Source organism: Narcine bancroftii, chromosome 3 (genome assembly GCF_036971445.1).
Source record: "Narcine bancroftii isolate sNarBan1 chromosome 3, sNarBan1.hap1, whole genome shotgun sequence".
In the NCBI taxonomy this organism is placed as follows: domain Eukaryota; kingdom Metazoa; phylum Chordata; class Chondrichthyes; order Torpediniformes; family Narcinidae; genus Narcine; species Narcine bancroftii.
This window is the reverse complement of record NC_091471.1, coordinates 265,757,057-265,773,340: the sequence shown is the minus strand read 5'-3', so window position 1 is coordinate 265,773,340 and position 16,284 is coordinate 265,757,057. Positions and strand designations below refer to the sequence as shown.

General features: G+C 40.2%; 1 protein-coding gene across 4 annotated transcripts in view; it reads left to right on the top strand.

Annotated features, from left to right (window-relative positions):
* arhgef18b (rho/rac guanine nucleotide exchange factor (GEF) 18b) overlaps nucleotides 1-16,284 on the top strand; it is a 128,741-nt gene that overhangs the window by 69,535 nt on the left and 42,922 nt on the right. For all 4 annotated transcript variants that reach the window (XM_069928027.1, XM_069928026.1, XM_069928025.1 and 1 more), the window contains one exon: nucleotides 14,578-14,645. In XM_069928027.1, coding sequence (XP_069784128.1) covers nucleotides 14,578-14,645 — 68 coding nt within the window. The remainder of the gene's footprint in view (nucleotides 1-14,577; nucleotides 14,646-16,284) is intronic.

The window sequence follows — 16,284 nt, the reverse complement described above, 5'->3', positions numbered from 1 at the left end:
TGTGTTTTTATAATTTTCTGTGATTCTAGTATTTACATTTTGGTCAAAAGTTGACCAAATAGTTGAAAGTAGCAAAAAGAGGGAGAATGGTCTTTATTTGCATAGAAATAAATCCATAGTCCTTGGTTCAGCAGTAACAAGTAAGAATTTTGGGGTGTGTGCATTGAACAATGTATATGACAATGAACTGGTTATCATTATCTGACATTGTGGTATTCTTATCACTAAATGTCAATATATTGGAGGTTGCCATTGACCAGAAGTTGAACTGAAGTAGAAACTGAATTGAAGAGCAGGCCAGAGACTAGGAATCTGTGTTGAGTACCCCACTTATTGCTCCCCAAATCGTATCTACAAGGGTGAAGCCAGGAGTTTGATGGAATATTCTTCACCTGCTTGGATGATTACAGGTTAACACTCAAGAAGCTTGTCACCATTCAGGATATCACAGCCCACTGGATGTTCACTCCATCCACAACCTTCCATCACTCTACCAACTCAGTTCATGCTATCTACAGACTGCAATAACTCACTAAATCTTCCAAATCCATCAGCCAGAAAGATAAAGGCAATAAAAGCATGGGAATACCACCACCTGGAAGTTGCCTTACAAACCATGCACAATTTGATTTTTAAGTGTGTTACTGTTCCTTCGCTGTGACTTGGTCAAAATCCTGGATGTTTCCTAACAACAGTTGAAGAAGGCAACTTGCCTCCAAGAACAATGATTGAATTTTTTTAAAATTGAATCCTGGTTTAGCCTGCGAAGCCCACATCCTTTGAATGGATTTAAATAAAAAGCCTTTTACCTGCCCTGAAATTTCCAAGTGTAACTTCCCATTGTCTTTCTGTGTGATAGAGCTCCTGTGAAGCACCTTGGATAATTTATTTCCATATTTAAAAATGTTAGATAAATAGAAGTTATTGTTGAAATCTAAATGATGAACAGGAAATACAGAAATTTTTCAAGATTCCTTGATTGTCATAAGATAAAAATAGTGCAATATTACAAGGAATTTGCTTTAGTAAGGCAGACAGATTTGCCATAGGCAGAAATTGCCTGAAATGTCTCTTGCAGCCAGAGAAAGATGAGCAAAAGAAAGTCTCCCCAGAGTCACCGAGTGTCCATGGATTAGCTTCCAGTGTTCCTGCAGCCACACTGGCTTGATTCAAAACCTGAGCGCCAGATCTGAATCTCTGACATGATCAGGAAACCTTCAGTGCCCTTGGCACCCTCTTGCATTCCAGTTCCAATACCTGGTACCCCTTCAGGTGGTCTCCAGCAGTCCGCCACAGTCGCCTACAGCCTGCATGGGTTGCTCGCCTCTAGTTGATGTGCTCTTCAGCTGCAGAACATCACTGGCCCCCTATTAAGTTGCTAATCATTTGGCATTTGCAGAGAGCAACATTTTGGGTTTATGACCTTTTGGATGAAACAGATCAGTAACTTAATAGCACTACAAGGACAAAATTTGTAATAAGCATATGAAGAAAAAAGGACAAAAGTAATATCAAATAATGATTGGGGCAAGAATGCTACAGCAGAGAAGATATAAATTGCAAGAGAAATGCATCGGATCTCCAGTCCCCTTGGGTTGAGAGCAGTTTTGTACTGTGAGTTCTATCTACTCAATGCTCAGCTTTGATGGAAGGCATTTGTTCAGAGATGCGTTTTGAAAATAAAAGGTAGACTGTATGGTACAGGTGTTTGTGGGCTGTAATATCTAGTGGTTGAACAAATCCACTGAAGTAGAAAATGGTGATACCTCAGTACTCAGGATGTGAAGAAAATGGCTTGGAAAAGGCATTTGAAAACCAGTTTGACTGCTTGATGGATGGATGGATCAATTTGGCAAAATAAAGCACAAAAACTGAGGTGTATTCATGCAGTTACCGCCAATCATGCACCTATAATCAGCATTTCAGGCAAGTGTCTATTCAAAAATTCGATGAAGTACACTTATTGGAAACGGTTACAAGGCCAGGGTAAGTAAATGAAGATTCCTTCATTGATTGGACACAGCCCCTCATCAAGTCCACCAAATTAGCTGTTGGTTGGAAACCAACAGAAAATAAAGTTTATCTAGAAAAATAAAGTTGATGCTGCAGCCTTCTGGTGCTAGACCTGAGCAGCTGCTCTATTTTGTGTAAGGCCCCTCTGGAATGTAAATAGCAAATATCAGTGGTCTGTCTTTGATGCCTTTGCAGTTTTCAGTTTGATGTTTTGCCTGTTGTCTTCCGTAAGTGCATGAATAAATTAGAATTTTTTTTTGCCTTCATTTACCCAACCTCTGAAATCTCACCTAAATAAGTGTTGTATGACTTGATTCTGGTTCCAAAAGGGCCACTTGAGCAATAAAAATGTCTGTACTGCATCCACATTTCGTTAAGCAGAATTGACACTGCCAGTCAACAAGACAGAAAATTCCTGCAGTAAAGAAAGGTCCCATAAAATCAGACATTTACAGCTGTTAGTATAAACACTTGATGGACTTTGTTTATGCCGAAGCGTGCATGTGGAAAAATGGCATCACAAAAATAAATTGTGCAGGAAAGAGTTTAATTAAATTCTTTAGCTGAGCTCTGCTTAAGGGCCAGAGAGAGTGTGATAATGACATTTAAAAAAAGGAAATTAAGAAGGTATGAACATGAATAGACATTGGCAACTAAAATAAAACTCTTCGTTTGTGAGTTTGAGATGAGATCAAAGACCAAGAGTTCAAAGATATGGGAATGGTAAATTAACACTGTGCATCTTTTAAAAAAAATACTGTACAAACTTTGTCATTAAGGTTTGAATATTAAATGGAGTTCATAGAGGAAATACTAAGAGCTTTGTTTCAGCTTTAAAATTTTTAGAGTAGATTAATCATCAGGGTTGAATCGAGTTTACCGTAAGCATTGGAACGTATCAAAATGACCTTGGCCACAGATCTGGAATAGCTAGGAGAATGAGCCAAAAAATGGCAGATGGAGTTTAATGTAGACAATTGTGAGGTGATGCATTTTGCAAGGGCAAACCAAGGTAGGAGATAGACAGGAGATATATAAGGCACTGAGGAGTGTGGAGGAGCAGAGAGATCTGGGAATAGAAATGCATTATTCCCTGAAGGTCGTGTTGCATGTGGACTGGTTTGTAAAGAAAGCTTTTGTTATCTTAGCCTTTATAAATCAAAGTATTGAGTATAGGAATTAGGATGTTATGTTGAAGTTGTTTAAAACATTGGTGAGGCCAAATTTGGAATATTGTATGCTGTTCTGGGCACTTAATGACAGGAAAAGTATCAATAAGATGGAAAGAGTGCAAATCACATCTACTAGGATGTTGCCATGTCTTCAGAAGTTGAGTTACAGGGAAAGATTAAACAGGTTAGGACTTTATTCTTACGAGCAAAGAAGAATGAGAGAACATTTGATAGAAGTTTACAAGATTGAGAGGTATAGACAGAGTTGATGCGAATATTAGACTTTTTTCACTGAGGTTGGGGGAGATAAATCTGAGAGGTCATAGTTTTAAGCTGAAAGGGGAAAGGTTTAGGAGAACATTAGGGGGAAGTTCTTCACTCAGTGATGGGAGTGTGGAATGAGCTGCCATCTGATATCATGAATGCTAGGTTTGATCGTGTGCTTTAAGAATAAATTGGATAGGTACATAGATGGGAGAGGCGTGGAGGGTTATGGAATGGTAGCAAGTCAGTGAGACTAGGGAGATGATGGTCAGCGCAGAGCAGAGAGGCCGTATGGCCTGTTTTCGGTGCTGTAACATTCTACGGTTCTAACTGGGTGGGATTAAAAAGGAACTTGGGGAGATGCGGTTTTTTTTTCAGTCCTTTTAAGACTTTGGAAGAGGACAAAGGCTGCCAGCCTTTCACATATAGGGGGAAATGGATGATGGGAATAATTACAAATCAGTTGAGCAAATTAATGGAATATACTTGAGTGACAGTAAATCATAATTTGGAAATATGTGACTGAAAGCATGCATTTGTCAAGAAAAGATAATGGCTTACTAACTTGGTTGAATGTCTTTGTGGTGGTAACAAGTATGGTTGATGAAATTGGCCCATATGATGTAATTGTCATTGATCCTACTGAGACAATCTCATGTCATAAAAACGGAAAGGTGGCCAATTTAGAACAAATTATCTCTGTGCAGAAAGCAAGAAACAATGTTTAAATGTTTTATTGACAAGAAGACTGCATTGGAATTTCTTTGTCCCATGCTTTTCGTTGCACATTATCACTGTTCTAAAGTTGCAAGGAGATTTCATTGAAAAGTTTGCATGCAAAACAAAAAATTGACTAAGTGCAGGTATCCAGTATGAAAGTTGGAGACAGCAGCAAGTTATAAATGAATTGTTTTAGTTGGAGTAAAGTGAAACATTGAATTCAGTCCTGAGAATTGCAAGGCGATGGACAATTATGCAAGGGAATTTATTATAATAATACGAAACAGAAGTGGAGGAACCTTGGTGTGCCTTAAATTATTTTGGTATTGTAAAGTTGTAAAGGCTGGTTTCTTATCAGTATAGTATGTCAGACTGGAAATTAATCTGTCAGAAAGTTGCAGAACATGTTGTCCCCAGGACTGAGCTTGATTGTTTGAAGCTGGTTGTTCATTGAATGCCAGCTCCCTCAACAAACCTTGAGTCTTGAGCTGGATGAGGTCCTTACCTGGGAAGAGACATATAAGGCAATTGAACAACTGAAAAGTGGCAAAGCAGCAGATATGGATGGAATCCCCCCCCCCCCCCCCCCAGAGGTCTGGAAGGCTGGTGGCAAAGCTCTGCATACCAAACTGCATGAGTTTTTCATGCTCTGCTGGGACCAAGGAAAGCTGCCTCAGGACCTTCGTGATGACATCATCATCACCCTGTACAAAAACAAAGGCAAGAAATCAGACTGCTCAAACTACAGGGGAATCACTCTGCTCTCCATTGCAGGCAAAATCATCGCTAGGATTCTTCTTAATAGACTAATACCTCGTGTCGCCGAAAATGTCCTCCCAGAATCACAGTGTGGCTTTCGCGCAAACAGAGAAACTACTGACATGGTCTTTGCCCTCAGACAGCTCCAAGAAAAGTGCAGAGAACAAAACAAAGGACTCTACATCACCTTTGTTGACCTCACCAAAGCCTTTGACTCCGTGAGCAGGAAAGGGCTTTGGCAAATACTAGAGCGCCTCGGATGCCCCCCCAAGTTCCTCAACATGGTTATCCAACTGCACGAAAACCAACAAGGTCGGGTCAGATACAGCAATGAGCTCTCCGAACCCTTCTCCATTGACAACGGCGTGAAGCAAGACTGCGTCCTCGCACCAACCCTCTTTACTATCTTCTTCAGTATGATGCTGAAACAAGCCATGAAAGACCTCAACAATGAAGGCGCTGTTTACATCCGGTACCGCACAGATGGCAGTCTCTTCAATCTGAAGCGCCTGCAAGCTCACACCACTTGTCCGTGAACTACTCTGCAGACAATGCCGCTTTAGTTGCCCATTCAGAGCCAGCTCTCCAGCGCGTGACATCCTGTTTTGCGGAAATTGCCAAAATGTTTGGCCTGGAAGTCAGCCTGAAGAAAACTGAGGTCCTCCATCAGCCAGCTCCCCACCATGACTACCACATCTCCATCGGGCACACAGAACTCAAAACGGTCAACCAGTTTACCTATCTCGGCTGCACCATTTCATCTGATGCAAGGATCGACAAAGAGATAGACAACAGACTCGCCAAGGCAAATAGCGTCTTTGTAAGACTATACAAAAGAGTCTGGAAAAACAATCACCTGAAGAAACACACAAAGATCAGCGTGTACAGAGCCGTTGTCATACCCACGCTCCTGTTTGGCTCCGAATCATGGGTCCTCTACCAGCATCACCTATGGCTCCAAGAACGCTTCCATCAGCGCTGTCTCCGCTCCATCCTCAACATTCATTGGAATGACTTCATCACCAACATCAAAGTACTCAAGCTGGCAGAGTCCGCAAGCATCAAATCCACGCTGCTGAAGACCCAACTGTGCTGGGTGGGTCATGTCTCCAGAATGGAGGACAATCGCCTTCCCAAGATCGTGTTATATGGCGAGCTCTCCACTGGCCACCGAGACAGAGGTGCACCAAAGAAGAGGTACAAGGACTGCCTAAAGAAATCTCTTGGTGCCTGCCACATTGACCACCGCCAGTGGGCTGATATCGCCTCCAACCGTGCATCTTGGCACCTCACAGTTCAGCGGGCTGCAACCTCCTTTAAAGAAGACCGCAGAGCCCACCTCACTGACAAAAGACAAAGGAGGAAAAACCCAAAACCCAACCCCAACCCACCAATTTTCCCTTGCAACCGCTGCAACCGTGCCTGCCTGTCCCGCATCGGACTTGTCAGTCACCAACGAGCCTGCAGCAGACGTGGACATACCCCTCCATAAATCTTCGTCCGCAAAGCCAAGCCAAAGAAAGAAGATGAGTCAGTGGTATTGTTTCTTACTGTCATTTTCCATCTTTGTCCTCTCCCAATTCATGGGGGTGGGGGGAGAGAATGCTCCGGTTATGGTTAAATGTACACACAGGTCCAGACATTACCAGTGACCTGATGATCCAGTCCATATAAGTGTTGGAGAAACTTAGCAGGTCACGCAGCATCCAGAGAAAGTGCTTTTTCGTGCCAGAGCCCTTTTTCAGGAGTTGAGGGCTCAAACCTGAATTGTCACTTTTCTATGGATGCTGTGAGACCTGAGTGTCTCCAGAGATTTTTTTGTGTACTGTTCTATACCCCAACATCTGCATATTATCTTTTGAATTTACAGTAACTTTCAATGGAAGTTGATACTTTATTCAGAAGAAGGGTTGTTTAACTTGTGAGTTGTGCTTTATCAAAAACAGAGTAGCTTATGTACAATCCTCTAATTAATGGGTTTTGCTCTCAGAAAAAGCTATTTCTAATCCACTGCAGCTTTTTTTTCCTCACTTTTTGACCCTTCTTTCTCCAACATAATACAGTTCTTGCAGAAAACCGGTTTCTTATTACTGGGGCCATGCAGACTTTTTTCTCTCTGGCTTTGTTCACTGATAGTTATTTCTGTTATTTTACCAAAGAAATATTTTTTCACAACAGCTCTATTTTAATTTGATCAGTTAACTCTCAGAAACTATTTAAAAAGAACGTCCCAGAAGAATATCAGTTATCCTGGGAGAGTGATAGTAATTTCACTGTCAATGCTTGGTTTCTGAAAAATCCAAAACAGAAATTATGGATTTAATATTTTCAGGCTATTAACCTGAAATATTAAATTTTTCTCTTCAAAAACATTACCTGACCTGTTGAGTGTTTCCAAAATATTGTTATCTCAGAATCTGATGGAATCCTGAGCGTGTCTTAGTTTACAGGGAGTCCCTGGTATTGTCACAGCTGTTAAATTTATCAGATGTCCCTCAGGATTTGTTAGACTATGTAGGGTGACCTTGGAACAGTCATTTTGTATGAGGGTGTTTTGTAAGTGTCATCAGATGTCATATCTGCCCATGAATGAGTTATATGTATTGAACGTTTCCTTGATTGTGTCACTGAATACAAGCATGTCATCTTGTGGAAGGGTACTCCCAATAGTGCATTAGTGAATGAAAATTGTGCATCAGTAGCAGGCTTGGGTTGTTTTGATCTGTTGTGAATAATGGTAAGTACTGATCTGTCGCTGGTTAAATACTAGGGCGCCACTTTGGTGGTAAGTCATTGGACATTGGAGGGTGTTACTAAACTGTTACATGCAGCTGACGTGGACTTTTTACCCCCTCCATAAATCTTCGTCCGCGAAGCCAAGCCAAAGGAAAGACACTGGGTAAAAATGCATTGATGGTGAGGGAATGGATCTGAAATTTAGTGTGACTTTGGGGCGTTGTCATTGTATTATGCGGGTGAGTGGTGAAGTTTGGGTAAATTAATTTAAGGACAACAAACATTAGGCTTTGTGCTAGATAAAGTATGTGGTAGCATATCTAAGAAAGTTCAGAAGTATTTGGTTTAGGTTCCTGCCTCCCTCTTTGGCACTTAAACTTTGCACAATCTACTCTACCCAGATAACTTGTTTCAACCTTGGAAAAACTACAATCTTGGAAGTAATGAGACTTTGATAAATATTTTTTTTTAAAAAAACAGTTTGACCTTCCCACTGCCCTCCTCCAGATTTTTAAACTCCCTTCACATTGATAATTTGGCTCTTTTTGCAGCCTGGTCAAAGTGCTCTTTGCATGGGGGAGAGCGGAACTTGCATTTATTAAAGAAAATGTAGAGTGTTATTCGAGTCACCCTGGTATCTGCATAACTGTATGGAATAAAAATTCTCATTAAGGTTTAGTCTGGACTCAGCTGGCATGAGGTCAGTTGTACATGTTGTTCCTTTTGCTGTAATGATTAAAAGAACTGTGCTCTTGTCAGATCTCGCTTCACATTTCTTTATCTTGCATCCTTGAAAGATTTCCCCGCATGAATCATGAACTTTGTAAAGGTGGTGTCTTGTGCTTTAAGATGTAATATTTCCTTTCAAGGTAAAATCTTGCTTTGTTGCCTGTTCCTTTTCATAGAATATTTCCTGAAGATGTGGAATCATGTTCAACTGTGTTCCAGGAGCTATTTTACTTTACCCTGGCTCTAAATCCATTTGTCTCTTCAATTCTACATAGCAAAACCTCCATATTTTACTGACCTATGATTCATTGGTACAACTAAACAATCAAACCATTGAAGTGGGCTGTTTGGCCTGATCAGGCCTTGCGCACGCTTCTCCTGCACTCGTGTAGGTAGTTGTCATCCCATTTACACAGTGGTTTATCTTTTATTCATCTAATCTTGAATGTTCACATTTCTGCCTCATCTTCCAATTGTCTGTCACCTATGTGCAATTTTCCCATGCAGACACAGGGAGACCGTACAAATTCCTTACAGACACCAGTCCTGATCGCTGGTGCGGTAACAGCATTATGCTAACCATGCTGTCCCACTTAATTCTCACAATTTTTTTATTTGAAGATTTCTGTACTTGAGAGCATAGAAACGAATAGATTAAAAGAGTGCAGAGATTTACAAGAATGTTGAGGACTTGAGTTACAGGATAGTTTAGAAGAAACCTAGAAGAATGAGGGGAGATTTGATACAGGTATAAAAAAAAATGAGTGGTATAGATTGAGTAAATGCAAGCAGGCTTTTTCTGCTGATGGGCAAGACAAGCTTTACCCCTTTTGCACTGCCGTTGAAAGATGGGAATTGACTTCACTTACCTGTATGAATGCAACTAATGTGGGGTGGAGGGTCATTTCATCCCAGTAATTATCCGGCAAGGTAGGTAGTGTCAGAGCCAATGTGTTTTGTATCGGCTCCTGACCTGGCTTTTCTTGTTCAGTGTGAACAACTCGACCTAGCTTTAAACACGGGTCGTTCACCTGCCAATTAAGTGGGATCTCTGTAAAAGGGGTAAAGGATTAGAGGACATGGGTTAAGGGTGAAAAGCTGAAGTAAATGTGGGCTCACTTTTGACATTTAAGAAATATTTGGATAGGTTAATGGATGGGAGGGATATGGATGGCTGTGGTGCAGGTTAATGCGACTGGGCAGAAAAATAATTCAACATGGACTAGATGGGCCAAAAGGCCTGCTTATGTGCTATAGTGTTCTATGGTTCTAACTCTGTGGCACAGGAGAAAATCACAGCCTTTTCCACCTGTGATCTGAGTGTGCTCACCCAGGTACTTTCTAAATAGCTCCACAGCTTCTCGGGCAGTGAGTTCCAGATTTTTGACCACATTTTGAATTGAAATGTTGTGACTCAACACCTTTCGAAAACAACATTTTACTTTAATTTCATGAATGCTAATTACTGAACTCTGCTGGTAAAATGGATTTCTCTTGTTTTTCTGTCATAACCTTGTTGTATAGTTAAATCATTCCTCTTTCCAAAGTACTGCCTTTACCCAATCCAATTTTTATTTTTAAGATTGTCCATTGCTGTCTGTATTCTTTATAATGCTGTCTCATCCTTGTAATGTTTTAAGTTTATTTGTCACAAAATAACTGCCATAGAGAGAAGTGGTGATCAGAGTTGGATACAGGAGCCTAGCTAGTGTTTTATAGTTTCATCTTAATCTCTCTGTTGCAGTTAACCCCTCAATAACTGCAGATTTTAATTCTATTTCTCCTTAATTGTAAAACTTCCATCAGATATTCCCATGGTCTGCATTGATCTGTGGCGAGGGGAGATAGAGACCCAAGTTTTCTTTTTTGTAGTCTTGCACTGCATTAGTCACTGTCATCTGTGCCCAATTCTGCAGTACAAAGCCTAACACTAGAATGAGTACTCTGACTAGGCAATATTCTGGATTGATTTATTTATTATTTTAAATATGTTCAGCCTCAGTTATTAATTTTAATATCTTGTCATTTCAACTGCGCAAGCTCCAAATACTTCCACTTAAGCTGACTGTAAGTACTTCAGGATGGCATTGCATATTTACATTGAGGAAGTAGCAAATAATGACAAGCCAATCAGAAGTAATCTTGTTGAATTTGATTTGAGTTGGAAGTCTAAGTGCAGAAAACAGTCCCAAGAAACTGCAAAAAAAAAGTTCCTCATGTGACACAGATTCAGATTGGCTGGAGCATTCTTTAGGACTTGTTAACTTGAACTCTAGTGGAGACACAAAATCACTAAGAATGCTCTAGCCTTATTGCCTCACTGATTCTTAGAAGTTGGCACGGAGGAATACTAAAGCAGGATAGTAATTTTTGCTGGTCATTGACCAACTATAATGGTCTGTGAGATCCAGAGTCAATGTTGAAGGCTCCCTATGGCTACTCTCTCTTGATTGGGTCCCAAAATGGCCACCATTCTTGTGGGCCTAACCTGCTGAAGGTAGCCAGTGATGTTGATAATTTAAGAATTTAGCTAACAGTCATAATTTCATGAGTGATTATAGTGTTTGGTTTTTTTCTTGATAAGACCTCTACCATATGCCCCCAAATGTTGGGAGAGTGAATGTGCATTTTTGAATGTGGAATTTCAGTGAAAGCAATTTGTGTTGAAGGTGTTTCTACCTTGAATTTGTTAAGGCAATTTCGGGCAACTTGATGCTTTAATTTTGTTTTAAAATTTAGACATGAAGCATGTTAACAGGCCATTTTGGCCCATGAGTCCATGCCGCCCAATTTACACCCAATTGACCTACGCCCCCCCCCCCCCCCCCCCGGTATGTTTCAAATGGTGGGAAGAAACTGGAGCCGCCCCGGGGAAAACCCACACAGACACGAGGAAAATGTACAAGCTCCTGAAAGAGAGCGCTGGATTCAAATCCTGGTCCCAATCTCTTGTGCCATAAAGTCGTTGTGCTAACTGCTATGTCAACTGTGCTACCCAAGACCATTTCAGAAAAGTTAAAAGTCAACCCTGATGAAAATCTGAAATTGCATGCAAATCATTTCTAGCTATGATGGAAGTACCCTGCCTTAAAAGCAGGGTAATTTGATGGCAATCCATTTGCTGTCCAGCCAATTCTAAGCTTTTTTCCTTACCTATCAGGGTGAGATTTGAATCTTTGCCCCTAAATTAATTGTTGATGAGACTGGATTACCAAACCAGTGTCAGAGCTACTATGGTCCTGTTTTTATTGAGATACTCTTATTTTGTGGCTGCTTCAGTTTAGGAAGATGCCCTAGTACAAGGTGGATTAAAGATAGGACTTGCATGAAGTGAGTGAGATTTGTGTTCCGATGGATCCATCTATAAATGTTTGCATATACTTCGTTGAGTCTCAATGATTTGAGTACCTGTGGTGCCTATATTTTTCAGTCTGTCTACACTCCCCAGAGTTAATGTTGGGAACCCTGCTCTCCTGATAGTTTTTCGCATTGTACTGACTGGGATTTGTGGGTTATGCTCTCTTCTATAAGTAGTTTTCACTGTTATGGTCATGAAGACTAGTTGTGGTTTTTTTCATTCCAGATTAACTAAATTTAAATTCCACAGCTGCTCTGGTAGGTTAACAGATTAAGAGTAGGAATAAATGGATTCTTCACAGTCGGTCGGCAATGACCACTTAGGTGTAAACAGTTTAATCCAGCTGTTTGCTTTCTGTAATAGTGGTAGCCACAGTTATGTGATTGTGGAGCTGCATTCACATCCTATACACAAAATGAGACTATGACTACTGTTTGCCCTGCACATTACCCCTCAAATATGAATGGTCATGTAGAGTAAAACTTATAATTCGCCACCCTCAGGACTTCAATAGACTATGGAAAATTGTTTTTACTACTACTTTGGGATGTGAGCTTCTTGTTGCTCAAGTAGTAGACAGGGCTAGTATCCACACCCTTCTAATGTTTTGTCACAAATCTACCAAACTAACCAGTTACATCAACATTGCGCAAAATCCCTTGTAACAATTTCGTCCTATTAATAGATTCTGGACATGTAGACTGACATTTTCCCTCTCTCAAACTTTATTTTATTAATGCAAAGTTAGAGTATCATTGTTCCTTTAATACCCAAATTTTTAATCAAGTCATATTTTTAGGAAAGCCAGGTTTGCAAATTTCAGTTAAAAAGTGACATTTTTTTTAAACAGTTGGTGCTTGGGTAGAATAATAAAGATCCCTAACATTTTGTTCATATCTTGATGAAGGACTCAAGCCCAAAATGTTGGTTATGTATCTTTTATATATAAAGTATACTGACCTGCTGAGTTTCTTCAGCTTTATTTTTATTTCAATCACGGTGTCTGCAGTCCTTCGTGTAGAGGGAACTGGCAGTGCAATTTGTATGAAGAGACCAAGCTGACAACACCAGCTATTTAACTGTATATTTACTGCTTCAATTTTATTGTATTTCAATCTGGGCGATGATTGGTACTTTCAGATTGAAGATTAGTTAAAATTTGCTCTTGGGCCGCTTTTAGTGAGCCCTGCGTTACAGGGGATTGCATACACTCCATGAAACCAGGTTGTATCATGGTTTATATAACAGGGAACCATATCATTTGTACAAGTCAAGAAATGACAGCTAGGAAAAAAAAAATTGATTTATTTACTTTCTTCTCCACATAAATCCCCTGGGAGTGAATTTTATACCATATCTCAAATTTTTAGGTAATGATTTATGAATTTTCTAAAGATGAATTTCAATAGTACAGTGGTTGTCTGCAGCCTTAATGTTCTATGAAGTGCTTTGGCACACTAAGTCCCACATTTGATTGATCCATTTTGGTCGGAGACTGAGAAAGTAACTTCCTCTGAATTATACCTAAAGGGCCTTTGCATCTACCCAACCTAGTCTCATTCAAAAGATCATGTCTGCTACAACGCTGAACATTTTGCCCTGCATTGGGTTGTTGAACTAGGGATATCTCCTGGAGCAGAGCTTAAATCTGTAACCGACCTGATATCTGATGTCCAAGGATATTTATCGTTCAAACCATGCTCGCACCATTATGCTATCTTGTCTTTGTCGTGCAAGCATGGTTTGGATGATAAATAAAGCTGACTTGATATCTGATGTCATTACTAAAAAAGTTTCAAGAACAATCTTGGTGTTTTCCAGAACTCTCCACAAGGTTTAATGTAAGTGTTGTTCTTGGATAAAATGATTGGGATTTTATTTTGTCTCCTTGGAAATGAAGCTCAATCTTGATGACTACTCTTGGGCTCTTTTGGAGTTGACAAGAATTAGTTACAAAGAAATCCATGATTGAAAGTTATCAGGCAGTCCCAAATGATGTCAACAGCCAGAGATGTTTCCATCTGCTTTCAAGACACATGTTCAGCATATCTGCATCATCCACACTGCTCAGATCTTTCATTCTGCGTGTCATTAATCTTTGTGTAATTTCAATTTGTTGGAAAGTGTTGAATTGAGCAAATATTCTTTGATTTGGATGTGCTGTCCACTTTGGCTGTAACCTTTGCATTATATGTAGTTGCTTGGGGCATGTATCTGTTGCCGCTTAATGCACTTTAAATGAAGAATCCAGTTGTGTGTTTATGTGTTAAAAGTATTGTGATTGTATAAAATTGTCCTCTATCTTTAAAATACATCCATTTGTTAGTTATATGCTATGTGTTATAAAAAAATATATATATATATAGGTAAACCAATCAAGAAGGTGCTTATTTTATCCAATAAATCTTCCAGCCAATATGACAGACCATAGTGAAAAAACAAATGGGGTTGAGAAAAGTAGATCAAGACACCTGTTTGTCTCCAACAGTCAATGGAAAATTACAATGTACAATATTGCTATCATAGAAGGAGAAACCTCGTCTGATTCACTTTCCAATTGCTTGTCGTGATGTCAGAGGGCTTTGCCTGATCCAGGGAACTTTTTTTTTCTCTCTTGATCTTAAACAGTTTTAATGTTTTTATTTAAAGATGCTACTTTAGCCTTAATGCATCAAAGATGGTCTTTGCAAATAGATATGATTACATCAGATGATGGGAAGGTCATTGGTCTGAGATGTTAATTTTTTTCTCCATTGATAACCTGCTGAACATCTTGGAACCTTCTGTTTTTATTTCTGATCTTTTAACAGTTGTTTTATTTTGCAGACTGTGCTGTGAACGTGCACAAAAACTGCAGGAACCTTCTTGCTGAATGCAGTATTTCCAAGAACAAGGTTTGTGTTGGTCTTTACCTTGTTTTGTTATGACTTGTAAGAGTTTTTATGACTTTTGGTTTTTTTTTAAAAAGTGGTACTGTAGCGTTGCTACTGGTGCAAATCCTGCAAGGAGAGGAGTCACAGCACTCCTTGCAGTGTTCTCTTGCCCAGTCCAACTACTGACGGCTCTGTACAGGCTTTAAATGGCCTGTTGAAGGAGCCGGCAGTGATTCATTTTAAAATCCTATGACCGCATGGTCTTGACCCAAGATGGCAGCGCCTGTGTTCGACAGCAAACTCCAGAGAAGCAGAGGACTACTACAGGGCACTATAGAATGGGAGAACTCCCTCTCTTTGCAAAGGAGAAGCAGAGGAGATGACCCTATGGGGTGGTGACCACGGCGATAGACTAGTGAAAGGCTCTGTGGCTGAAGAGCATACATGTAGCAGGATGTTGGTGACTGGAAGTAAGGAACCCATGCGGGCTGCTGGCGACTGAATGTGGAATACTATTTGTTCATTGCTATTTGAAATAAATCCACAAATGGAGGAGTCCATGCCTGCATATTTCCAGAGAATATTCAGGCTTGAGCTGAGAAGTGGAAAGTAACAGGTGCACTGCTAAAATGCTTGGCAATAACCATCTACGTTTAGAGAATGTGTGACCACCTGAATGACGTTTCATGCATTATTCTTGCTGAGTCCTCCACCATCAACATCCTGGGGTCAAGACTGACTAGATGCTTAACTGGACCAGTGACACAAATCCAGATGGTCGTAGAAGGTCAGACTCTGAGTATCCTGTGGTGTGGCTTGCCTCCTGATCTCCCAAAATTTTACACCATCCATAAAACAAATCAGGAGTATGAGGGAGTGGTCTCCACTTCCAACAAAGCACGAGCTCAACAAGGGACCATGCCTTGATTGGCATACACATATTCAATCCATGCATTGCCAGCACAGTGGCTGTACTCTGTGTTTTCAACATAGCACTGTCAAACTACCTTCATCAAAAGGACTGCAGCGGTTCAGGAAAGCTGCTCACCACCATCTCCTCAAGGGTATTTGGCAACTGCCAATAAATGCTGGCCACACCAGGTGAATAATTTTAAAAGAATGCTCATTTCAGCTACTCTCACCATTTCTAGCAGAACTTTTTGTGACATTTCTAAAGAAGATTTGTGCCCTAATAGTCCACTTTCTCTTTCATTGCTGCAATTTTTTAATGGAATACTTTATAGGATGGCACACTTTTTTAAAAAAAAGACTGATTCAATTCCCATTATAGTTTCATAATGGAGTTTGTGCATGAATAGGTATGGTTTAGACTTGAAGGGTAAGGGTCAAATGCAGACAAACAGGACCAGCTAAAGTTGACATGATCGACTCGGGTGCTGGGCCTGTTTCCGTGCTGTAAAACTCCTGGCTCTGGTTCGATTGTGGTATGAGCCGAGAGTGTGTTTCGGCAAGCTTTGATCGTGCCTTGGTGGTCAAGTTGAATAATGAATGTCAGTGTCAATGGCACTTCATGCTCATCCAATGATATTCTTTAAGTTAATGTTTCTGCAATTCAGATTGGCCTAAACCATTGAAAATGTATTAAGTTACCCATGAGATGCAGAATATTTGCACTTTAGGAATGCACTGTAAGTGTACT